The sequence below is a fragment of the Rattus rattus genome, chromosome 3 (genome assembly GCF_011064425.1).
Source record: "Rattus rattus isolate New Zealand chromosome 3, Rrattus_CSIRO_v1, whole genome shotgun sequence".
In the NCBI taxonomy this organism is placed as follows: domain Eukaryota; kingdom Metazoa; phylum Chordata; class Mammalia; order Rodentia; family Muridae; genus Rattus; species Rattus rattus.
In genome coordinates, this window is record NC_046156.1 from 186,928,459 (window position 1) to 186,955,533 (window position 27,075).

At 42.2% G+C, this 27,075-nt stretch overlaps 1 protein-coding gene across 4 annotated transcripts in view; it reads left to right on the top strand.

The window, feature by feature from the left end:
• Rab3c (RAB3C, member RAS oncogene family) overlaps positions 1-25,951 on the top strand; it is a 209,685-nt gene extending 183,734 nt beyond the window's left edge. For all 4 annotated transcript variants that reach the window (XM_032898908.1, XM_032898909.1, XM_032898906.1 and 1 more), the window contains exons 4-5: positions 4,736-4,860; positions 25,536-25,951. In XM_032898908.1, the coding sequence (XP_032754799.1) occupies positions 4,736-4,860; positions 25,536-25,723 (313 nt within the window). In that variant the 3' untranslated portion in view covers positions 25,724-25,951. The remainder of the gene's footprint in view (positions 1-4,735; positions 4,861-25,535) is intronic.
• Positions 25,952-27,075: the final 1,124 nt, after the last annotated feature.

Consider the following 27,075-nt stretch of genomic DNA (forward strand, 5'->3'; position numbering starts at 1 on the left):
TCCTGACAAGAAGCTGATCCTTGTGGAGGCCCAACAGAGCAAGAGTAATGGATACAGTTGAGAGCTCCCCAGATTGAGAAAGGTGTGAGAGTAAGATCTGCCTGAGCCCTACTGACCAAGGAGCAGCAGAGTTACATTCTCTCCCTGCCCTTATTTCTCCAACTGCAACCCCAATCAGACCCTAAGCAGCAATTGCTTGTAGTCACTGGGACACCTATTGTTTTCTCAAACAGCTTGAGTAGCAAGAACCAGTAATTCTTTATAGGAAGACAAGGAGTTCACAAGAAATCAGTGACAAACACAGAACAGTATCAAAGAATCAATACTGTAGGAATCTGCCATTCTTAATATGTACAATTTACATAAATTGTATCTTACATAAATAGGATATGTAAATTATCTTATTCTGCCCAGAGTTCACCTGTGTGTAAAATGTTATAAAACATCAAGGACTCTTTGCTTTCCTTGTACACCTTCCCAGATTTCTAGAAGCTCACTTTTCCTTTCTCTTCTTTTTTTCATTTTGGTAAGAGGCTTTCTTGGAGCATGAAAGGAAGAAAGGAAGTCCCAACCAGAATTGCATAAATGTGTCAAAGGGAGGTTTGAAGTGCTTTTATTCTGTTCCTACTGAATGGCAGCTAAAGAGTTATTGTTCTAATCGTTTCATCCTGTGCTGGTAAGGTCTGAGTTAACTGAACTTGGAAGAGTAACCATGGAGACTAGCATATGGTTCCTGATTCCATTAATCTTGTTGAGATTAACAGGAATTCCCCTGGGGAGCTTTTGCAGTGATTCAGAAATAAATCATCTTTTCACGTGTATATTGTTTGGTGACAGCTATTCTCTTTAAATATGCATCTTCCCAACAAAGGAATTGCACAGTTCTAATTATGCGATTAGAAATTCATTCCACAAATAAGAGATTTTTACAAAATGCACTTGCATAACCAAAACACGCGTGTGTATAAATCCCACACAAAATGAAGATTTTTTTCAATGAAAATGTGCATTGCCCTGGCAGATACACTAGAGGAAGCTTATTTACTCTCAGCTAAAATTTTACCAATGTGGAGTCTGGGTGTGGCTCGGTGGTAAACTGTGTGCTTCGTGTGTACAAGCCCTTCAGTTCAACACCCAGGAAAAATTAGTCATGTGGGACCTCAGCCCGTAGACAGGAACTAAAAATAAAATTTGAGGTTCTTTAGTATAAAATTCTAATTATCATTTAAATTATAAAAACTGCATGGATGAGTTGAGTGGGATTTAAGAGGGGGACACTGCTCTGATCACTTCCTGCTTCACCCAAAGCTGTGCTTCTTACACACTGGTGGTAGGGAACTAGAGCAAAAGCAGCCAGAGGCCTTCTTGGAGCATTTACAACCCTGGTTGCAGGTGGAAAGTCATCCAATTCTGCTGGCTTAGCAAACGTTTGCTCTCCTTGGCACAAATGCCACAGATCACTATTTTTACTTTATTTTAAAGGAGACCATATGTTCCCTATATTTTTAAGTTAATCATCCTTTCTAATTGTCGGATAATTACAGAAACTATTCATTCCATACTACCTTTGGGTGTTGTAGAGCTCATAAATATTTGAAAATTTATTACAAAGCAGCCCATAGGAACAAGGACAGTTCCGATAACCAGAAAATATGGACATATTTCTATGGGAACTGTCAGGATGTATATAAATGGGTAATCTGGGATTGGATACTCAGTAGCGGAAGAACGTACTCAGGTGTGTTTAATTATAGAAGCAAGCATTCTGTCGCCTGGGTTAAGAAGAGCAGTGGGTACAGAGCCCAATACACCTAGTCTAGTCAAGGTCTCAACCTCAGCTGAGTTCACACAGTTCACACTGTGGCCTAGGGGTACCCAAGGCACATGAGTGAAGCTCAGCTCACATGGCCTACACTGCAGGATGTTTACTCAGAGCAGACTTCAACAAACCCAAGCCATGACATTGACCGTCCTGACGCCCAGCCCTCTCCAACACACCCGTGACACTCTCTGATGAGCGCCAAGCACCTAGTCACCCCTTCAGTGTCTGATTTCTAACTAGTAAAGGATTAGACCAAGCCTCAAGAAGGTGAAGAGTCAACCTGGAGCCTTTCCAAGGCTCACGTTGGTTTTCAAGACATTTAAAAAAAGTCAGATAAGTCTTTAAAAATACCTAAGGAAATTGGTCAGATTTTTAGGTCCTCTGAAAGAAAATATTAATTTTATTAGCAAAAAAGATATTATTGAGGTGACTGGGGTGATGCCATCTTGTCCTGACCTTGTCCTCATTCTAGTTCCTTTCTGCTAAAGGCACTTTTCAGCCCATAAGCACCTCTTTCTTGGCAACACATCCTGGACTCTGTGATCCAGACCATGCTCCAGCTGTAAAACCAAAATGTATGAGCAAACCAAATGTTACCAAGTTCCCCTGACCCATACCGGACAATGATATTACTATAATTATTTTACAATAATTTTGTTTACAAATGCTGCTTCCCCAGACTTCACTACTAAGAGACCTTTGTGGCGGGAGCCTGTCCTTGGCCACCAGCTTAAATAAAGGAATCTTATTTGGTCTTATATGCACACGGATATGTAACTTTCTCTTCTGAACAATAACATTGGTACCTGAGTTATGACATGTGCTCACATATGTGAGATTTTTAAACTTTAATTCATGATGAGTATGTCAATTTTCATGTTTTCTTTGCATGATATGGTGAAGGGTGGAAAAAAGCATAAAATTTAGAGCTTATGTCTTTATGTGCCCAGTACATTGAGTGTCTCAATCACTGTTCTATTGCTGTGAAGAAACACTAAGACACCAACACAACGCTTAAAAAAGGAAGCATGTAACTTGGGATTTGCTTACAGTTTTAGAGTTTAGTCCATTATTGTCATGGTGGGAGCATTAAAGGATTGGCTCTGGAGCAAGTAGCTGAGAGCTGCAACCCTAGTCGAGAGAGAGAGAGAGAGAGAGAGAGAGAGAGAGAGAGAGAGAGAGAGAGAGAGAGAGACCTGAGAGGGACCTATTGGCTTCTGAAACCTTAACCCAGTTGACTTCTGAAACCCAGGGACATAATTCCTCCAACAGGGCCACCTCCCAGTCCTTCTAATCCTCAAACAGTGGCACTCCCTGGTGATTAAACATTCAAAGAATGGTCCTATGGGACCCATTCTTACTCAAACCACAATGGGCACATGTGAATGTTATTGTGGGAATATATTTTTAACTTGTCAGAATTTAAATGGTGATACCCCACCAGATTTTTTTGGATAATCTAGACTATGCCTCTGCAGTGTCCGGGTAGAATCAAAATTGTATTACTATCACTTGGAAACTTGGGCTGGAACCAGGAGAATTCAGAAATAAAACCTTACCTGCCTCTTCCCAGGAGGGAGGAACCTGGCTCACAGCTCACACAGAGCTCCTCGGCTGCAGCTGAAAGCTGCCTTCTCTCCTCTCCTCCTGTTGATAACAGCTCACCTCTGGAGTCTATTCAATAACCCTGAAGGACTTGACAATTGTCAGCAAAACCACCCGAGCTCTCCTGGCACTTCACAGATCTATCCCTTCAGAGCTTAATTATTTGTTGAGCTTTTCAGGATTCTGGCGAACCTCCCCTGGCTGCCTGCTGGAGATAGGTATCCCACGGACCCTATCTTGCTATTCTTACACAGTAGGGATGAAGAAAATTAAAGACCATGGCTTCCTCTCCTCCGGGCTTCTGCTCCAGATGGCAGCACACTAGAACATGACTTCTCAAACTTTTAATGAATGGCCGGAAGTGAAGACATATTTAGGGGCCCAGGGTTGAGAATATGCCACTTTAGAAGCTGTGTGATCTAAGACAAATTAGTCAACCTCTCTGTACCTCATTTTCTTCCACTGTGAATTAGTCCAACAGCTTCCCCTTAAATTAGTTTATGAATTAAACAAATTGGATATAAGCAAAGCACTTAGATTCACCATGCTGCAAATGTCAACTACCACAATTATTATCTAAGCTGCAAAACCAAGAGTTGTTTGTTCCATGATATGTACTGGGCTCTGATCTGAATTCTAGAAGTCTGTTCAAAGAGGGTGAACGTTCCAGCCTGCTATATTGTTTTATAGGAATGTTACATGTTTCTTTTAGCTATAAGGTGTGAGCATAAGAGTTTTATGACTCGTTTAAAATTTATGGCTTCCTCTGGGTTCTTTTTCAAGGGAAGTGATGGTTTTATTTTCCCTTGTAAGTGTGTCTGTCAGTGGGGCCGCTGTCCTTAGACAGAGAAACCAGCCATCTCAGTGTCTGGAGCAGAGAGGGTTCTGGAGACACAGGACCTTTACTGCTCAAACCAGGAAGATCCTTGCCAGCTCAACCTTGTGGTTATTCATGGCCAATGCAGATCTGTGAGAAAGCGGTGCGATGGTGCTCATCTCACAGAAACAAAATAGCTCTTGGTGCAATGCCTTGGCCATCTTTCTCCACAGCCTGGGTCAAACACAAAGCCTAGCACATGCTATAGCCTCATGTGCTCTGCCATTGAACTGCACACTGAGCTCAGATTTCTTCCTCTATCAATTCCTGTAAGAATCTGAGGATTGCAACTGCACTGCAATAATTGATTCTAAATGTCCAGTCTGTCTGGGCTTTGTTTTTACCGTGCTTGTGCATTCTCAGACTTTTTATTCTTTTTTGCTCTTTTGATTTCCCTCTGATCATTTTTGTACTTGTTGTTTTTCCTTTAGGTCAACTCAGATCAAAACGTATTCCTGGGATAATGCCCAGGTTATCCTGGCTGGAAACAAATGTGACATGGAAGACGAACGGGTGGTCTCAACTGAGAGAGGGCAGCGCTTAGGAGAGCAGCTCGGTAAGACACAAGTCAAAAGGAAAGGATGGTCGGTGATTGTCACGCTGATCAAAGTCATAGGTGTGTGTGTGTGTGTGTGTGTGTGTGTGTGTGTGTGTGTGTGTGTGTGGTGTGTCTCTGTGTGTCTGTATGTGTATATGTGTGTGTGGTGTCTGTCTCTGTGTGTGTATGTGTGTGTGTGTGTGTGTGCTGTGTCTGTATTTGTGTGTGTGGTGTGTCTGTGTGTGTGTGTGTGGTGTGTCTCTGTGTGTCTGTATGTGTATATGTGTGTGTGGTGTCTGTCTCTGCGTGTGTATGTGTGTGTATGTGTGGTGTGTGTGTGTGTGTGGTGTGTTTTTATTTGTATGTGTGGTATGTCTGTGTGTGTGTGTGTGTGTGTGTGTGTGTGGTATGTGGTGTGTGTGGTGTATGTGTGGTGTGTGCATGCATGTGTCTTTGGAGTGTGTGTGTATGTGTATGTATGTGTGGTGTGCTGTAAGTAGAGTGTGTGTGTGTGTGTGTGTGTGTGTGTGTGTGATATATACAATGTGTGAGATATGTGTGTGGTCTGTGTGTTTCAAGAGATCTTGACAAACGACAGGCCTCCTATAGGCCCTGAGTGTGTTCCCTCTCATTTCCTGTGGCACTGGTTGAGTTCAGACACAATTCGAAACAAAAGTGATGGCAAGGCCCTTGGTGTGAGCTCAAAAATATCCCAATTATTATCTCATGAGGACCCCGGGCCTGCTGACCTGTTCCCTCATTGTGTTCTATGTTTGTCCACACACATCATTCTGCATGGAGTTGAGTACTTCATTGCGATCACTATTGTTCTCAGGTTCTTGTTAAGGAAGGTAATGGCAAAAAACAGGTTCTTTTCTAGATTCTTGACTTCAGAACACCAGTGATGAGCCATAGTACTGTTAAAGGAAAGTTCTTAGGGGCCAAACTCACCTCCTGAGAATGCACCTTAAACAAAGAGCCCTTTGAGATAGCAACCCATGAGATGACATAGTAGCGTTCTAGAAATAGCGTGGCCATTTCAAACATAACACCTACCTGGAAATGTGATACGAAAGTATCACAGTGAGACTGGGGCGTTCGAGAGAGTCCAGTGGCTGGCTGATCTACACAACACCTCTTAGGTGGCTACGTCAGACATTATAGAGGAAGCAAACAATAGCAATAACGTGTGATCATATGGAAGTATCGAGGGTACATATAATACAGCAAAACTAATGAAACAAAAACAGGAATTCATGATGTAGAGGGCAGAGACAAGAGGAAAAAGTGGGCAGAAACAGGCAGAGAGGGAAGGCTGCCCGGAGGGGCTGGGAGAGCAAGAGGGGTGCAGGAGCAGAGGATACACGAGGAGAGACAGTGCCTGCAGGGATGATGGGTAGGGCTGGACAGTGCTTCTTGGAGGAGGCAAGATACATTTTGAAGGATCCCTAGAAAAGGAAAAAAATTAAAATCAGTAAAACGAGATGGGGTGTTGTAAGGGCCACAATGGAGCACAGACACTGCAGACAGGGAAGCTGAGGGGACGGACAGTGAACAGCAAACTTACAACCTGGGGCCAACACATGAATTGATTTTGGGGGAAATCCCAGTCCTGCAACATAGAGTATACATACATCGGGGGAAGATACAACAAGAGGTTCACGAAGTAGCTTGGCCCCAGAAGACACCCTTACTCTACTCAGCTTCCCGCCCCTTTCCCTGTCTATAATGATGGCCTCAACTAATAGTTCATCCCAGTAATGAGGCACAACCCAAAGCACGACCATGTAATGGGTGATCTGAGCTTCGCTCTATTACTGAAAGCAAAGGCTGTCAGCCCAGCCATTCCCCATGGGTCACTGCCATTGGGAAATCTCAATAGCTGAGCAGAGCCCGTTATTCAAACTTTATTATTTCCTTGTGAGATCAATAAGGTCATTACACTGAAGACTGTCACTGAATGACCACGGAAACCAGTCCATGAGATTTCCCTGCAGCCAGAGATGAAAACATTACTAGACTGATATTTAACTTTGATATTTAACCTATAAATGCTTCTTAGCCTCTATATTCTCAGTCAAAGAATGTCAAAGAATTCTCTGCCACCAGCATGAGAGAGTCCTAGAAGCTTGCTGACATTTCCTAGTACCTCAGGAAGATAGGAGTGAAGACAAAGTAGGTCCTCTGTGTAAGAGAGAAAGGGAACCTGGGAGCATGTTCCCATATGGCTTCTTCTGGCTCCTTTCCCTAGATTTAGCATAGCTAAACATATCCACCTGGGGCGAAAGGCTCCACAGAAGCAGGCTGTCTTTATAAGCAAAGCTAAAAAATTGTTCGGCTCCATGAAAAGATAGAGTAACATCAAGAACAATTCAATGTCATTGCCAAAAAGAGCCAGGTGATAAAGAGCCAGGTGATCGCTTTATTTTTTAGCAATCTAATAAACAACTTGACTGTTGATAAAATCAGATTTGGAAGAGAAGTTAGAATAATCAAAGTATTTCTGGAGATTCTTTCTCTCTCTCTCTCTCTCTCTCTCTCTCTCTCTCTCTCCCCCTCCCCCTCTCCCTCTCCCTCTCTGTTACACACACACACACACACACACACACACACACACACACACACACACACAGGTGCACATGCACCCGAGAATACATGTACCCTGACACACACACCCTCTCGATTCACTGCACACATGTGGGATAGTTTCTCAAATTGAGGGATAGACAGATTTTATGCTCCTGTGCAAATTCTTCCAATAGTCTCTAATTGGATTTTTGTTTTGTTTTCGGGGTTTTTTTGTTTGTTTTTTGCTATTTAGTCAATAAGACTCAGTAGTTGCCATGGCAACCAGCAAATGTGCCTGTTTGGAGATCATTTACCTCCCATGTGATTCATTCTCCTCATGACTACACACCCTCGACAAATGATCAGGAGAGACAATTCTAAAAACTTAATAACTCCATCTAAATTACAAGGTTTTGAGAGGTTTTACTTTTAAAAACAATTAGCAGTAAAATTCCATTTCTGGGAGATTAGGCATCCCTTTTCTAAAGGTTAGTACCACATCTTGGCAGATGGCTCAAAACAATTGCTTTATTTATCTGTTTATTATTAACTCTCCATCATTGATGGTTATTTCTGTATATAATTTGCTCATCCAAAGGGAGTGGAGGGGAACTATACTATAGCTGACAATAGCTGATGCTGAGGTCTTTGGAAATCTTGTAGGAAGGGTGCTCTTGTCAATCAGATTTATTCTGTAGGTCACAAAGCAAATGTTTATTAAGTGTTTACACTACTTTGAGTACTTGGCATGCAATTTGACAGGTGACTTTACCTTCTAAAAACAATCATCACAAATCCTGTGAGTGCTGATCTAGACAATGAACATTTCCTTGGCATCCCTCTCCTGGATGTTTTATTCCATCTGGCCCTGAGAAGCAGTTCCTCCTCATTAATTCTGGGGTTCCCCATTCCCCTACCCTATCCACTACTGTACTGTGTTTTGTCTCCTAGGTAGTCATTGGAGTCCTCTTCCAACTCCTCTTACATCCCTAGCCCACCACACTCCTCCCTACATACTTTCTCGGAAGTTCCCATTCACCCTGAGGTTTTAACTTTACCGAATAACAGGCAAATCATGTCTTCAGTGAACCCATGTTTAAGACTCAGGTACCAATTTCCCATTGACTTAGCTGGGGTTTCAAATGAATTTATCAATGCCAACATAGACTAGCTGCCAACACTCAAGTGTTCAAAGTTAAATCCTAAGAAGTTATATTAGAAACAAAAACACTTGTGGTATCATATAATACTAACTTTCTAGTATTACACCACACTAACTTCCATGAGCAGAGTGTCTGAAGAGGGTGAATTACTGCTCAAACTGAACATAATCCTGTGGCTGACATTATTCAACATTTTAACATTTAGTCAATTACAACATGTCCTATAACGATGTAGGAAATGCTTTGCATTTTTAATTTACATAGTTAAGTATTGTCAGTTAGAAATAGACTCTGACAAAAGGTCACCTTCTAAATTCTAAGTCATGTATATTTATTGGATAATTCCTGGTTTAAGTAAGAGAATTTGTTTAAGGGAATCATCTTTTGAAATAGGAAAAGGTAGAGCCATAGAATGGGGTACTCTTTCACACGGTGGCTGGGACAGGCAGAATATGTTATTATTTTCCAGAAGGTATAGATAAATCAATGTAGGCAATCCAAGAGATAACTAATGGGGATTGCCTCTATGGACTATTTCTCTATCATCAAAGACAAGAATTAGTCACATTGGCCATGGGACTTGAGTGTCCTTGAAGAAAGAGAAGTGAAGGATGTGTAGCATCATTAACATCCAGATGGGAAAATCTACCTCTGGACTTCAGTAACCCTAATATTGGTTGTAGCTGAACCAGGATGACCCCCATGGTACTGATTTTGACTTTAGCATCCTCAAATATTTTCGTGAATACCTGGACTCCCATTGCTAGCCAAGGTAGAAAAGAGGATGGAAGGAGCTGTATGTGCAGTTGTCTACCTATGGGATCTCTAGCTTTTGTGATCCCTTAGCTAATCCTAAGGAACTCCCACTAGGGAAAATTATCATAGCCTTCTATCCCTAGGGCTAGACATAATAACCTTGAAATAACCTTGAATTGTGGAATAGATTTTTACTGAACTTAGTTTTATCTTAAAATCCAGGAGGGAATTCAGGTGTGTGTGGCTAGTAAGTCTATTTAAACTCTTCTGGGTCCTGTAATCTTCCAATGATCCCATAATTCTGGGAAAGATGCCAGGAATGGTTTCGGTGTTACTAAGAAAGAATTCTCCTAAATACAATCTCATTCATGCTCAAATTTCCTCCTTCAAAATATATCCGTCAAATTCATACAGACATTTTCAAGGAGGCTTGGGGAGATCCAAAAAGGATTGTAGTCAGAGATGATATTCATTAATCCAGTAAGAATGCAAAGAAGTTCAGTAGAACTTGATTAAAATCCATCAAATTGGGGTTGGGGATTTAGCTCAGTGGTAGAGCGCTTGCCTAGCAAGCGCAAGGCCCTGGGTTCGGCCCCCAGCTCCGAAAAAAAAAGAAAAAAGAAAAAAGAAAAAAAAAGAAAAAAAATCCATCAAATTAAAACCAATAAGCAAGTTCTAAACTGCCATTAGAGTCACGTTATAAGGTTGATTCTTGATGGACATAGGAGATAGATGTTCCTCAATGAAATTTGGGAACATAATACAGAATTACTTCATTTATTCATTCACTTATTCAACCTTTCAGTCTTCCATTCAGTGTTGTCAAGCATTCATTATTAGAAGATTCTAGACTCCAAAAGGACACGAACACAATCACTCTATTTTTTTATTTATTCACTTTACATCCTGCTCATTGCCCCTACCAGTTACCCCTTCCCATAATCCTTCCCCCCATACCCCATACCTCCTCCCCTTCTCCTCTGAGTGAGCAGGAACACTCCTGAATATCCTCCCTCCCTGGCACATCAAGTCTCTGCAAGTCTAGGTGCATCCTCTCCCACTGAGGCCAGACAAAGCAGTCCAGGTAGAAGAACATATCCCACAGACCAGCTACAGCTTTTGGGTTAGCCTCCACTCCCATACACAATGACTTTCATAAGCCAGTCTATGGGTCTCCATAGACTGAATTGAAGACTAGTTTTAGAGGAGGTCAGGAGATGAAGAATAGAGGCATGGAGGAAGGCCACATTAACAATGTTTGCAGCAGCTCGAAGAAAGAAAATAGAATTTTCACGGATAGGCAAGGAAGTGATGGCACCTTTATGAGGAAGAACCTGTGTGCTGAAGAGGTCTAAACTCTCAAAAAGATGACATTATCACCGAGAGGTCATTTACTACACTGAAGAGACTGGGATTGGCTCTTCTGGTTCTCAAGAACCAGTGGCAGAGGTTAAAGAAGAGAGTGGCAAGACTGGACTTCATTTCAGACTAAGTACAAAGGTAGCATTCCTAAAAGTGGGGTGTTTAATGTCAGGCAGAATATAGGAAGAAAGTATTATACATACTTCCCTGTATCTCAGCATCAACTTTTCAGTTCTTAGATATGTTGTTCCAATAGTATACTATATAAAACTAATAAAATTAATCTTCATGTATTAGAATAGTGTTGAATCTTCTGAAAGTTCTGTTATATAATAGTAAACAATCTGCTGAAGCCACTGGTTAAAAAGTAGATTGTAGGTTATGGACTGGATCCAACACAAGTGGAGTATAACACAGGAACCTGGCCAGGGCATGAATCAGTACATCAGCATTACTCTGGGGACATTAAAAAACTTAAGCCAGCTCTCCCCCTCCCTCCTTCCCCCTCCGTCCCGCCTCCCCTTCCACATACATACACACACACCAGAAAAATCAGACTCTCTGAAAATAGAGCATATTCTAGTTTGCTTTCTGTTGCTGTGATAAACACTATGACTGAAAGCAGCTTGAAGAAGAGTGTATTTGGCTTAGCAGTTACATCAGTCATTAAGGAAAGCAGAGGCAGGAACCTAAGGCAGGAACCTACCTAGGGCAGTATTGGCCAGTGTGGGTTGGGCCATCCTGGGCCAATTAACAATCAAGAAAAGGCCCCCACAGCCATACCAGAAAGTCAGTCTGATGGAAGAAATTGTGTAAGCGAAGGGTGTTGGGGGTACCTGGAAGAGAATGGGGGACAAAGGACGCGAAGAAGGACGCCAAGACAAAAGTCTGATCAAGGCGACAACTTTATTTTTCCCCAAAGCTGAATTTATACCATAACGTGGGTAACAGAGGGAAGGGGGAAGTAAGAAACATTTACGCAGGCCAAGGACACAATATTCATGTGGTCAGGGAGTAGGCTGATGTTGACAGGATGTCAGAAAGGTCACAGGTTTGTCATATCTATTAGTCAGCAGGATGTTGGTTTTTCAGAAAGGTTACAGGTCATCACATTGGGTATCTTGATGTATCATATTATTATTATTATTCATTTTGACCACCAGATTTGTATTAGTCTTCTGCAGCTGCCTGGGGATTTTCCATGAACCCAGTCATACTTAACTCTAACCATAATAATAACATCAACAATGGAGGGCTTCAAGGGCATCGCTCCCAACAGAATTGTTCAAATGAGATTCTCCCTTCTCAAGTACATTTCTGTCAAGTTGGCAAACAGCCGTGAGATGCCGTTCCTTGTTAACTGAACACACAGACATACCTCTAAAACTAGAGAAATATATGCCACCCTGATGATGGACTCCCTCCAAGATAACAGTCAGGCTGTATCTAAAGGTTTTAAGGCTTTGATTTGAGAGTTTCAGGATGATGGGCGCTTGGTGGTGTTTAGCAGGATGAGGGCTTTGTGTATTGCATAGTGCAAGTAGCCACCTAGTTCTTTCCTATGAAACTCAATTAACTTCTAAAAAGTTGACTCCATTAAATCTATTCTTATATGACATAAGAACTGTATATGAAAAAGTAAGGCAAGTCTTAAGAACAAGTCACCAAGTCTCTCTGTGCTCACACTGTTAACTTCTTCTAAAGTAAAAGATGCTACTGTTTTATACACACACACACACACACACACACACACACACACACACACACACACACACACAACTAATCCAATTCCATAGGCATCAGGTTCTCATTACAGTGTTAAGTTCTACACGCCAAGGGCCATTTAGTAACCTCAACACCAAAACCAAAGAAGCATGAGATGCCTGTGACAGATACGCTCCCCTTCAGTCATTTTTCAAACTCAGACCATCCCACTGCCTCCAGGCACTCCAGATTAATGAAGGATGATTATTTTGTTTCCTTCAGTTTTTTTAAAAAACAATTATTTTCTCCTTGCCCCTGTAAAAACAATTCTACACTGAAATGGGCCGAGTCGTCAGCAACTCTAATGAGGATGCAGCGTCACCCCAGTGCCTATTTTTAAAACTCAAACCACCTGCTCCACATTTGCACCGACTGCTCTTCAGCAGCTTTTAAAGATTTATTTAAATCTTAATTGCGGTGTTTATGAAAGAACAGGGACTGCCAACTTCTGGATTTGGCAAGGAGTCCCAGCCATGCTATTTAAATGTTCTAAGTACCTGGCTGCACTGAGCTGTGTGTGGGAAACTGCAGACGCCCTACCATTATTTCCCCTAGCTCACACTCCTTCTGTCTACGTTTTCCCAGGAGATAGAAAACGGTCCGAGGATACCCTAATGAGTTTGGCATACTTAGATGTGCTTACATCCAGGGGTTAAAAAGGGAAGGTGCCTCTGTCCACCTTTTCCTGGTCCTTTGAGTTTGCCCTCTCTTCTTAGCTCCTGGTCTATGTTTCAGAACTCTCTGTCCTCCTTATTGGCAGCTGGAAAATACTTGTTGTGAACGGAGAACCCATATGGCCCATGCATCCCGAATTGCTCAGGATGGTCCAGCTGATGCTCACTCATTTCCCAGTAAACATCGAAGCACTCGGTTCAAGCTCCAAGTGACTCACTTTGAAGGAAAGGCGCTATGGTCGCTTGGCTGGTGATACCACCACCTGTGGTGCCATAAGCGGTATACCAGTTTGCTCCTTTAGGTCAGACCTCAAACTTATTCTCCCCACTGAAAGAATTTCCAAGACCTTGGCAAATCCCTGTCCTAATCGTCATTGACTTACTCGACAAAATCAACCTGTGAAGCCTTTTCTTGGGAAAAAAAAATCTTTCTACTTCAGATCTCTACCAACATTTGACCCTAGGAAGCTCCCATTCCTTTCAAGAGCCACAGAGTGCAAAACTGTATGTTTGCTAAAGAGATTCCAGTCTCACCCGGCTTAGCCCATGTCACAAAATCCCCCATTCTCTTCTTTTCTTACTTGAATCTCACTCAGAACCCCCTTGGCCCCGTATCGCAGGGTAATGACTGCTGTGCCTTTCTCAGTCCTACACGCATATCTAACTCGTGCGGCATTTAAAGTAAGAATCAATGAATGAATCCAGCTCCCGGTAGGAAAGGTTTATATAAACTACTGATCTCATGTTTCTTTTTCTAACAACACAAAAATGTTCAGAACAATGTTACTAAAATTTCAAAGTTGAATATAAGAAATATAAACTGCCTCATTTTAATCACCAGCACTGAAAAAAAAAAGAAGAAAACAAGCAAATAAACGACTCATCTAAAGGAGCTTGGTGTGTTCAGTGTTTGGGTTTTGAAACTTGAGAGGGTTCAGATCCAGGATGGGTTGAGAGAGCTGCAGAGGTCCAGATCTGTTTATTAGTTTTGTGCACTTATTGGTATGATTTTCCTTTCCTCAAGGTAAAATTATCATAACTGAGAGCAATGGATAATAAATCCCACCAACTAAACTCACAGGGGACTGATTTCTAATTAAAAATGCTTATTATTATTTGCCCCCAAGAAATGTAAATGCCGGACATTTGTAAATACAAACGTATTTGACTTAACTGTGGCATTATGACCCAATAAACATACCGGTACTTTGAAAACATCAGAGGCTACAAACGCATTCAATAAACTTAGCCTACAAACATCACACCTCTTCCTTCGACATGTTCAGTACACTTAAATCGGCCTGCATTCAACATAAATCCTATTCTATATTAATCTTGGATCTCTCGTGTAATTTACTGAGTACTGTTCTGACATTTAAAAATAGCACCATCTTTTAAAATGTTTAAAGTAAACAAATTGTCAGCCAAACCATTCCAATGACAGCTTCTCGGGTATTTCTTATTCTAGCGGTTGCTTCTAGCGACAGGCTCATGACGTTAAGGGAATGCTGTTGAACGAGACAGGCTCACTCACCCTCTCAAGCGCACAGACAAAGCTGTGTGTCCGTCCATGTAGTTACATCCAGACCCTGTCTCTGCTCTTCTACAGGGCGGGAGACTGGGACCATGCTTATTCCTTGTCCTTCCCCCTCATCAGCTCAGCTCCATTATCCTCTGATACTGTCACTCTGAAAACTTGTGCTTTATTTAGGTCACAGGTAGAAAAGAGATCTTGCCCTCCATGTTGGGCACCCTTATTCCTTTATGGATCTGGGAAAGGGTCCCAGTCTCACCAGAAGTCATTTGTTAACGGTGTGTGGGGAGAGTTGCTCTGTGCAGAATGCTAACTCTGCATACTTTGTGGCGTTTAGTACCTTTGTTCTCAACAGGGGACTTTCTCTAGTCCCTCAAACCCAAGTCCTAGCACTAAGCTCTGTTTGATTCTGGCATAGGCTTCATCCCATGAACACAGAAACCATGGTATTTCATCTGTGAAAACCATTCAAGTAAACTTCCCTACCCTAGCTGGATAGCACACCCTATCCTGGCTTTCTCTTTGGCCCTTAACTGTAATCAGTTTCCAATGGCCAGGATCAGCTTTCTCTGACAAGGAAGCAGCTGTTTAAAGGAAGAATTCTAAAGACCGCAAATGCCTTCACCACCTCCTCTGCCCTAAAAAAACAAAGACTGAATCAACTGCTTCTCGGGGGAAAAAAAAGTCCTAAATACAAACCATTGAGAGAACATACGAATTGATTGCAATTTTCAGAATTTATCACCATAAAAAATAAACTCATTTAAGTTTCACTTTGTGTAGCTTTTTGTATCTGCTCTTGACAGGCTGAACTGCCTGTGAATGGGGCTAGATTCAGACTTTCTGAGGAATTTCCTGACTTTTTGGAATTACAATTATGGCAAATTTGGTTAGAATACCAGATACAGTTACACCAAAAATGTCTTTATGAAAGCCGTCCCTTCATAAATTAAATATATACAAATAAGAATTATCGAGCATTAAAGGTAATAGTCACCACAGCTGTGTTTTATGAAGCCAACAGAGACTATTCTGTCATGTTTGGGCCTAAACCTAGAAGACACAAAGTAGACATTAGGGATGGCCTGGAGGAAAGTGCATGTGGGGCCAGACTCTAACCGTTGCCATGGCTACGTGCAACATATCTACATTTCTCTGCTGTAAAAATGAATGTTTTAAAGGTGCTACCCCACAATACAGCCTGGGTCCAAAGCAAGGGAAACCAATGTAAATGGCATAGCATAGCATAGCATAGCGGTCTTTACGTGGCATTCCACAAAGACCGCCCATCTGTTTGGGCACTGGTACTCAAAAATGTATTTCAATAGCTGCTGTGTTACGTAAGCATCTCTCACGGCAAAGGGAACCTGCTAACTGATAATGCACATAGATGCGATTTCAAATTGAAAAATCCTGTACAAAGAACAGTTATGAGTGTTCGTGTTGACAGTTCATTACCAGGCAATGGTGGAAATTGTCTCCTTTATCCTTAAAAGCCTAATGCAATGCTGAGAAGTTACAAAGAAAATGTTTCATGGATTTAAAGGGACAAACTCCGCTTGGAGCACTTGGCACTTATGCCATACAGTGACTCTTGCATCGTGAGTGACACTCATCTCTCTGAAGCTCAGAGAGTCTTGACATTCCTACCTTTAAGAGTTTTTAAATTTTGAAGCAAGGCAAAAGTTATTAGTGATAGTTGAACAATTCTATACTTCTCCCTATTGTTCAGAAATACCTTTCCTCGAAGGTAATAGGACTGCTTTGATTTTTTTTTTTTTTGATATAACAAATTTCCCACAGGGCAAATCTGAAATGATATGATATGGAATTCCATGCTTGGTAAACTCCATCTAGAAATAAAGCAGCTGACAAATCACTTGCAAGTTCAGCCACTTCATAACAAAGAACAAAGGAATAAGTGATTCCCCCCCTTTCCATTTCGATCTACCAGCTTCTCCCAACCAATTAATAGCAATCAATCCTGTAATTAACCAACATCTGCTGGGCACCTGCTTCTCCTAGATGCTGTGTTAGATATTTCCACGGATGGGGAAAACCCCATGTGGGAGGCACAATTGAACTGGAGAGCAAAACGTACCTAGCAGAGGGGACTGGCAGGAATGGAGAGTGACTGGCTTTGGATACAGACTGTCCTGGGCATCATGAAGATGTTCCAGAATTGGATTCTAGTGTTCATACAGCATTCTATCCTAGAGGCTGTCAATTGTATGACATGCTTCAAAATAACTAGAATGCTGAATTTTACATTGTATCAATTTTACAGCTGATATAAAATAGTAACTAAATCCCAAATATATACTGGAAAATAATTACTAGGGAACTGGAAATGTTCTGGGTGGGTAGTTCACCATGCAAAACCTTAGAAATATTACTGAAGGGAACTTGGCTTTTTCTGGAAGTCTTCAAACTAAAATAACCACAGGGGATGAGCAGGTGATATAAATAAATTAAAATGTGAAGCAGCCAGGTGTGAAATTTAAACATGATTTGTTTGTTCATTAGATACATAGGGGAAAAAAGATTTTTACAAAAGTAGAGGATGCTCTCTTAACAAAAAAGCCCTCTCTGTGTGGCTTCCACCTTTCCACCAAGGGTACAGATGTGGATGCTGAGAAATCCACTAAGTGCAAGGACAATGGAAATTGAAACATTGGTCTCATATCAGGGACAACAGGAAGGGCAGAGACAGTGGTCAGCCTCTAGAGAGAGGCTCCGTCAAGTATGTCAGAAACAGGTTCATTGGGTTGAAAACTTCAAGTTTTAATGATATTCCCCAAGCTTAAATATATACAGTGTTGAAGACCAACACTGACAATATGTTCCACACATATACATACAAACATACATACAAACAAACATACAAACATACATAAACATACGTATATACATACAAGTATACATACACACATATATAAATACATACATACACACACATACACACATATACACACATACTCACACATACATACAAACATACATACACACATACATAAATACATATATACACACATACATATATACATATATACACACACATACACACATTCATACACATACTCACACATACATACATACACACACATACTCACACATACATACATACACACACGTACACATACATACATACATACAACCATACATACAAACATACATACATGCATATGCATACATACATACAAACATACATACACACATACATACATACATACATACGCACACATACTCACACATACATACACTCACATATTGGGTGGGTGGAGCAAAGCTCCAACCACTTCACATACATACACAGACACATGTTTCTGGTGGATGGAGCAAAATCCAATGAGCTGGTGCCAACCACTTTACATGAATACATGTATATACAGACTTACATATTGTGTGGATGGAGCAAATGCCGATGAGTACGCTCCAACAACTTTATTTTGTTTCCCACAATGTATATATCCCTGCAAAATCTTTCAAACGGTATAGAAATTAAAATGTAATTTCATTCTATTTTCTTTTAGTGAATGATTATGAAAAAACATTTCTTAGTAAAGAAACAAATTTGTAGGGGTTCATGAATTGCCTCACAAACCACAGGAACACCCATCTCAGACAGACAGGGAGTTATTGATCATTCGCACCAAGGCTGATTCATCAGGGTTGTAGACTAGACTTGGGAGCTGGCTGTGCTCTTGAGTTCAGATCCTACAGGCTGAAAATCTACAAACACCTTGCAAAGTTATTGAACCAATCAGGGTTTAGGGATAAAGGATTTCCTTGGAACATGTCTTTGTTGTACGCTTATCCTGCTCCAATAGGCTGGGGTATTCAGCTGTGGCAGGAGACTTATCTAGCCTAACATTCATGTCTTAACTTCCCAATCAAAATGCCAGTTACCCATGTACAGGTCTCTTCCTGCCAATCAGGATATAAGTTCCCAGAGAGACCTTGGGAACTTAAACTTACTCCATCCCTACTCAACCTGGAAGTCTTATCCCAAATAGTTTCTTATATTGATGCAGGTGTCTCTCTTCTGCTGGGGTCCAGCCCAGGAGCAGTTTATAAAGGCAAAAACCGTACAACCGTATACAGAGGTGCAGGAAGTGTTACCTGGTGGAGGGTTCGGGTCCAAGCTTGTTGTGGCTAACTATACAAAGCCATTTTAATTGACTTCTATTACAAATGATTTTCAAGAACACCAAAGCTCAGAACATCCCAGTAACAGCAGTAACAACACATGAGAAAGTTTCCTTATGACATTTACACACAGAATGCCAGGATAGAGAGGTAACAGTTACCTAGGTCTTAACAAAATGATTCCCAAGAACCCACATCCACTCATAACTTAGAAACTTATTATAAAGTGTGAGTAGGCAAGGAAATTTTCTCAGCCATTTTCTCTTACTGGCAGTCAACAATTTCCAGTCACAAAGAAATGATTAATCATTTTCTTATTTATCTTAAAAAGTAATCTTACAAAATTTTAAAAAATCACAACTCTATACTTCCATATAAAAAACAATCAGCTGTTTCTACTTTAAATCCTCAGACTTCATTTCTACTCATCAGCAATTTTTATTAGATCATATCAGGAAGCTGAAGGCGAGGATGGATACAAGAAATTAATTACCTCGTAAGTCACCAGTCTAGCCTCAGTAAGAGTCACATCGGCCAGTACTGGTTAGGCTACCACTGCTTTTGTTCCTTGACCTCAAAAAGTCCCTAGCTCAGTTAATAAGTTTTTCTGAACTTCAAATTGTTCCCTGAGATTTTCTGTGCCAAAGCCACTAACAAAAATGTCTTAACCTAGATAGCTTCACTAACAATTCATTTTTCCAAATGTTGTCTAAGTGTGCTGGTCATTGCTGACAATCTAAATTTCTAAGTTCCTCCCTAGAGTGGTGATTGAATTATTAATCTGCTCCAGCAGCAATGCCTAAAAGAGATCAAGCACTATTATTGTGAGTGCCAATGCTACTGCCCAGTGAGGGGCTGGAAGCCCCCTTAGAGTTTTCATACAAGTCCCAGATTAAGATGGATGTGAGGGCCACAAGCAGAGCAGAACTCCACAGCAGCGCCAAGTCCTCAGAACAAGTACCCCCCCGGGTTCTCTGCCTCTCTGACGCACACCCATCTTGCTTGTGCTAACTGGAAGGCCACATTCCATGAATTCTAAAGCTGTTTGTTGTTCCTCCTGCATGGCCTTTGACAGTACAGGGTAAATTCTGATTGAAAGTTCAACCGTCTTGGGAGAAGATTTAACAGCCAGCAAATGCTATTTTGGCTGGGGAGAGAGGATACAGGGTGGGATTCTTTAGGGAGACGCACGGGCAGAGCCGCAGCGAGCATACCCTTGGAGTCACTTAGCAGATGTGGATGGGGCGAGCGTGGTAGATGGAGGTTGGATGTGTAGGTCCAGGTCTGAGAACGAGGGGACGTGTAAGAGCTGGGGAATGAATGCCCAGCTGTGCACCCTGAATTTCACTCAGTGGAGAGTGACAACTTCCTGAAGCCTGTGCAGCCTCAACTCCAGCAAACTCGGGCACCCTCTTCCTTATCAGGAGACTAAAGAAGAGTCTGTAAGTCTCTGTGAGGCAGGGACAAGACTTTCAGTGTGGGGACAAGTGTTCATCAGCGCTATAAGGTGACCCTTGCCCGGTTCTGAATCCTGCCATCTGGCTGACACAAGAAACTCAGAGCCTGAAGGACCAGTTCATTCTCTTGTCTATTTAGATCAACTTTGGCCTTGGGCTGGGCTGAGCTCCTGTTCCAGCTTCTGGCTGTTTTCTTTGGCCATTCTTCAGGGAAGTGGGTCAAATCCTCATCCCCTCCCACTCCTAAAATCCGTCTCTTGGCTGGATCCCCAACATGGGACCAGCTATGACAGTTGGTCCTGCTGCTTTGAAGTCCTTATTTCTGGCCCAACTGTCACCTACCTGGCATCAAGATGACCTTTCCCCGACAACTTTGGTTCATCTGATTCCACTGGAAAATTAAAGAGGAAACTCTGTAGTCACAATTCAAATGAAAAAAGAGGCCACTTGAAATGGAGAAGACAGCAAGAATGTAAAATATTGACAGCTAGGAATGATGCACTAAAGTACAGTTTGGGGAGTTATGGTGGATGAGGGCACACATGATTTTTCCTTCAAATTTAAAAGGTCAGAGAGCCCAAATAGTGTTCAGGACTTCTTTCTTGGGGTGAATAAAAAGATTTAAAAAAAAAAAAAAAAACAAACCTACTATAGTAAAGAGCTTTACCATATGGTATAAACATTAACATGAAGGAGGAGATTTAATATCATTATGAAATTGAATAAGTTCACTGATAAAGGGGCTGAGAAAGAGATTGTTCAGTACTCAATATTGGAGCTGCGATTGTTATTGCTAACCCAGGATAATCACAGTGGGGGGCTGTGACATTTCAGTGCCGCTCATGACAGAGCAGCATGCTTTATGGCCTCGTGGCCCTGCTTGCTTCCCTGTGTGTAGGAGTCTGGAAAGCTTCCAGGGTTCTCTGTGCTGTGTTCCAAGGACATTGAAGGAACAGGGTAAAGAACCATGCCAGACCTGTGTCATCCCCCACAAGACCCAGGGTTTGCGATGTCCCTGCTCACCAGCAGAGTCCTTCCAGGTAGTCAGCTGCTCTTCCAGCTGTAGAGGGGCCACAGCAAGTAGTTGAACTTAAATCGTGTCTGGCTATGCCTGTCATGGGTTTTAGAAAGGGCAGGAGTTATTCTTTCTAAGTCAGGTCTGGAGAACCCCGAGGCAGGAATGTGCTGGCTGGGGCACGTGCTCTTCCGGGTCTGGAGCAGGGCTACCTCTGCCAGAGAGAGCAGTTGGGAGGAATGAGAAAGATTTACCAGCCCATCCATGTTTTACGGAGCATGCCCACTGCTCACCTGATAAAGACACATGTGTCTTAAAGCCACTAATTACAGTTCGGGCAGCATAAGGGGCAGGTGTTCAGGGCAAGAAGCTCAAGTGGTAACCTGTCAGGGGATGCGTCAGACTCCACAGTCAGCTTGCTACGTGACCTTGGTCTACTCCTTTGATCCCAGTTTTGTAAGACTATGAGGCTTCTTTGACTGACACCTGGCTTCTGATGATAATGGCGCATATGGATGTGAGGGTAAGGTTTTCTGAGAATGAGTCATCAGGTCCAGGTAGCTAAGGTGAAAAGGCCAGGATACTGAGATGTAATAACCAGAAAGTCCAAGGAGTTACCAGAAGAACAAAGGCTCCAGCGTTCACATTTATGGGTTAGGCTGTGATTTTAAACATGCTTGGACACAGGTATGGGACATAAATGGCTTCTCACAGACAGGTTTCACCTTTGTGATTCAAATGGACGCAGAAGTCTGGGTGCATGATAGGCTCCCATTCCCACGAATCTAAGCAACTCAGTGACACAGGACTGTGCTGTGACTTTGACCGTGTGCTCCCACTGTTTGAACTCCGTGCTTTATGACAGATAGATGTAGGCTGTTGGTCACTGGAAAACAGTTCAATTTGCAGAACCGTTTGTAGCTGCACTTCTCTAGTTCATCTGGAGATGTGGCTTTTGTAATCCTGTTGTGTGTTTTAAACTGTTAAACGGCTGTACTGTTTGGCTTGATGACATTCTTAAGTGCATGCAATCACCTTCGAATTATTTAAATTAATGAAAGTGTGTGTGAATTAATAATTACTCATTACCCTAGAACTGATCATTTAACTCCATCATACTTCCCTTCTTCAGGGTACATGGAAAGGCAGGGAAGTCTGTAGGTGGCTAATGGATACTCTCCCTCTGCCATTTCCCAGCCAACCATGGGAAGGTTTAAACAAAGCACTCATCCATTTCGCACCTTCACTTCCTTATCTGTAGACTAGACAAATTAATGGGTGCCTGCTCATGGATGAAGTGAGTTAAAAATGTCCCAAGGGCTCTCAATATTCCGGGTGACGTGGTAAGCCCTAGACTACACAAACGCCAGCGTGTGGCCCCCTAATGCTGCTGTCCTCACACTTTCCAGCTTTGCCCATGTTTCCCCATTTGAAAGTCAGGATAATGCTGTAAGACAGGCAAAGCAAATATCATAAATTATGCAAGTGGGTACAGAAGCCATCATTTGCTCCTGGTGACAGATCTAGAATGTCAGGCCAGGAAGGTAGCTCAGTACAGAAAGGAACTCGCTGCCAAGCCTCAGGTCCTGAGTTCAATCCCCAGACCCACTTAATAGGAAAGAACAGATTCTTGCTTACCACTGTCTGTCCTGCACACATGTGCTCCATACATGCACACTTACATACATACATGACCACGTACCATATAAAAACAATAAACAAAAAAACATATGGAACCAATGGACATGTTTTAAAAATCTAGCATGTTAACAGTGGTCTGCCAGGGTACTTGAGGCAGTAAGTCTCCACACTCTCACCATATTACAGCCTCCTCATGCTGGGGAGAGAGTGTTATCGTGATGTGCAGGTCTCCTAGACACCCTCTCCTGAGTGATCACACATTCCCAGGATCCCACAGTAAGGAATGGAAACTCAGAACATTTTAGATTTTGTGATCAGAACATGTTACTGTTCCCAGCTTACACAGCAGCATTCTAAGATGACCTAACACCCAGATAAAGGACGTGCATTTGATAAAGGGGAATGGGAGCCCATATCTTTCAGCGATGGCTCAGTGCTTCAAGTTCTGCCTTTTCCCCATCCATCACATGTAAAAGAAGCGCTGGCCGAAATGGCGGTAGAACTGAAGCTTGTCCCAGCTTTGACTCAAATTTCATGATTCGTTTCCTCCAAAGTCTCCAGTGTGTTTTTGGAATCTTCTCAAATGATGCCCACCCCCAGTAACACCAGCACCTAGAAAAAAAAAAAAAAAAAAAAACAAGCAAAGAGCTCTGATAATTAAGCATTGACATCGATCAGAGGGTGCCTGTCCTGCCCCAGTGGGGGTCCATCAAGAAACTGAATGATCCAGCCATAGGGACTTCATTGACATCAGAAAAACCAGCACCGTCCACACCACCTGACCTTGCTGATAGATAAAGAAATTTCTACTCTAAGAGAACATCACGCTCACTGTGCAGACATAAAACAATAAGAAGGAAACAGAAGCCAAAGGTGGACTGAAATACTGTTTCCTAGACTCTGATGATGATTAGCCTCCTGGGTCCGGCTGGTACTCAGATTCTAACAGAGCAGCAGTCAAAATGTAACTGGGGTTTAATCATCTGATCAAATAGTGGTGCCGAAAAATTAGAAATTTTAAACTTATGAAAATCATTTATTTTCCTTTCCAATTCTCTTCAAGAAAACAAGTATTTTTCTTAGTTATTAAAGGGATTTAGACACAGATTCAAAGTAGTGAGCTGTTTTTGTTTTTTGTGGTTTTTCTTTTTTCATTTTGGTCCCAGGAGCCAGGCATTCACTGGATTTAATCATTTTGAATCTTTGTGTCTCCTCTGAGATAGGGCCAGATGTAACCAGAAGGATTTATAGGGTGTAAAATTGAGAATGGATTAGAAAAGGCTCTCTATGTTCTGCCCAACACATCCTAAATCAACATTCCCCCCAGTGGACCAGACCAATCTCTGTCTGGCCAATTGGGGCAGTTGCCATAGCAACTGACTGGCAAGCACAGCCAGTAGAATGTGAATTCGAACAATGGAATGATAACATTGTGTGCAGAGCTGCATTCTGAGACTGCTTCCAGACAGCCACATCCGGAAAATAGGGTTTGCCCACCCCCTCATCCCCCATATTTCCTACCTTCTTGTAGAAATTAAAATGTATTGTTTCCTTTCTCATTCACAAACTTTACTGCCATAAACAGTACCGGTGAGAAGGTACTGCCCCCACCAGATAGTTGAAACAGTATTACAAAGACTGTAGGGTTATTGGATTAACACTCAGTTCAAATATCCAGAGTTTGAAAGAGGTCTGTGGTAATTCCTGTGATTCTTTAGCGCCACCTTGTGTCCTGTTAGATCCTGCTTACTCCCATGTCAGGGCAAGCCATTGAACAAACTGTAAAAAAATTACAACAGGATTGTATAGAAACTTCATAGTCCCTCTCTCGGTAGAATATGCACAGGGTCTTTTCTAATTCTTTCATTAGAAAAGTTAATGTCTTTGACGGAATACAGAAATGACCGAAGAATGGAGGTCAATGTCAGTTTTAGAGACGACTTTAAAAGACGACATGGCAGCCAGAAAGAAAATCCTAAGGGAGTTGTATTTCACTTTTCTCAGAAGAGTCAGTCTTGGAGCTGGGCACAATTCACATCAAGGTGTCCAGGAAACACAGCAAGGGATAACTTAGGAAAATATAGCACCCAAGGATATAGTTCCAGTAAAGGATTCACACCAACTAAACCCCACCCCAACTGCTCACTACCTACCAATAATGTCATCAAGGGGTTGATTCATTGATTAAGTCAAAGTCCACACGATCTAGTTGTATCTGGAAAATCACACTCAGTGCTTTGCTTTTAATCCAGCCAAGTCAACAAAGACTTATCACACCAGAGGCAGGAGCAAGCAGTCCGTACAGGAGGACTGGCTGGTGAGGGTTCCTAATGATTCCATTGTTAACTCCGGTTCCTTTTGGAAAACCTCTCTGCCCTTGCAGACAGCACGAATGAATCCATAGAGACAAAATGAACGTCATCAATCCCTCTTTATAACTCTTCCCTCTGGTCAGTGGGTGACACTTCTTGTCCAACTGTCATCCCAGTCTAAATCACAGTCATCTCCCGCTGCTGCCTTCTTCTCATCAACACTCAGAACTACAACTGAGTCCATTGGACTTCTTCGGAAGCATGAAATAACGGGCCTGTTTCTGTATGTTTCCTCCAGGGTTTGAGTTTTTTGAAACCAGCGCCAAGGATAACATCAACGTGAAGCAAACCTTCGAGCGCCTCGTAGATATCATCTGTGACAAAATGTCAGAGAGCTTGGAGACTGACCCAGCCATCACAGCCGCCAAGCAGAGCACGAGGCTCAAGGAAACCCCTCCTCCACCACAGCCCAACTGTGGCTGCTAATGTCCCCCTGCACAGGAGCTCCAAGGGGCTCCAGAGCAGCCAAGAAACAGCATTTATAAGTGGTCTATTAGCCTTCAATCATACTGCCTAATAATTATTTGAAGGAAGTCTTTGATGTCAGTGGCCCATATATGCATTCAAACCGTGAGCAATTCCCTGTGGTAATATGTGGCGAATTTGCTCTTATATTTGTAAGGATTATTCATCTATAAACACCTGCTACTTGCATGCGGTTTATCATTCATGTGTCCTTCATAACTTTTTGCAACATTTTTCTCAGTTAAGCTATTGAGGAAACCCCAGACTAGAATTTTACTGAGAATAATTTTGGTGCCATGGATTCAAATCACACTTCTCACGTGTATGGATGATAACCTAGGGACCCTTTGTGTGTGCGTGCGCGTGCGCGTGCGCGTGCGTGTGCGCGTGCGTGTGCGTGTGTGTGTGTGTGTGTGTGTGTGTGTGTGTGTGCTGTGAGCAATGGGAGATTCAGGAAGCCTAGTTTAGTTTTTCCTTTGTCTAAAAAGTAAGTGGGACTTTTGCTCTTGAGTGGGGACCCCATCACAGGTCCAGGCAGTCTACTATTAGAAAATGTGTGATATATATCGCATTTTCACTAATAATATCTGAAGGGTGTGTTAACGTTTAAAACATTGAGAGGTTGGGTGCAGGGTCAGTTAGAAAGCTGAGGCAGAAGGATAATCAGTCAAAGCATCCCAAGCTACAAATCATAAAACTCTATCATGGTATAAAGAAAAAGGAATTCAGGCCCTTGCAAATTGAACCACATAAACACTAATCAAGGTTTGCACACCCTACCGCAGTGATCCTTGCCAGTGATTCTGCACATCTCTGCATGTGTAAGAGCGACTTAGTCAGGTACCTACTTAGTGTCAGCTGCACAAGAAGCACTGCGACCAAAAGTGCTGTAAGTTGCTGTGGAATTCCATGACCTGAGCAGCCTCCATCCCTTAACTACTTATCCCACACCACAGAACATGACCCTGGCTCTCTGAAACCAGCACCAATTCTGGACTAGAAATTGGCTTGAAGTTTTGTTCATGCTTCTCTTCACATAGGCCAACATCTCAACCACTGCTCTCTGCTCCAACTTCAGCTAAGCTTTCCTACCTGTTTAGGAGGCAACTAGGTAACCTTTCCATTAGCCCTGCATTGAGGAAAAGACCATTTTATAACCATATTTTTCAGAGGATTTATAATTCTAAAACATGCCCTTCTAACATACGTCTCTAAATATGCTCAAGCGAAACAGAAGGTCATGGCACTGAGCCGCCCTGAAGACTGAGGAGTCCTGGCAGTCCAAGAGAAGGGTGAGAGCCTTGAGTATCCAG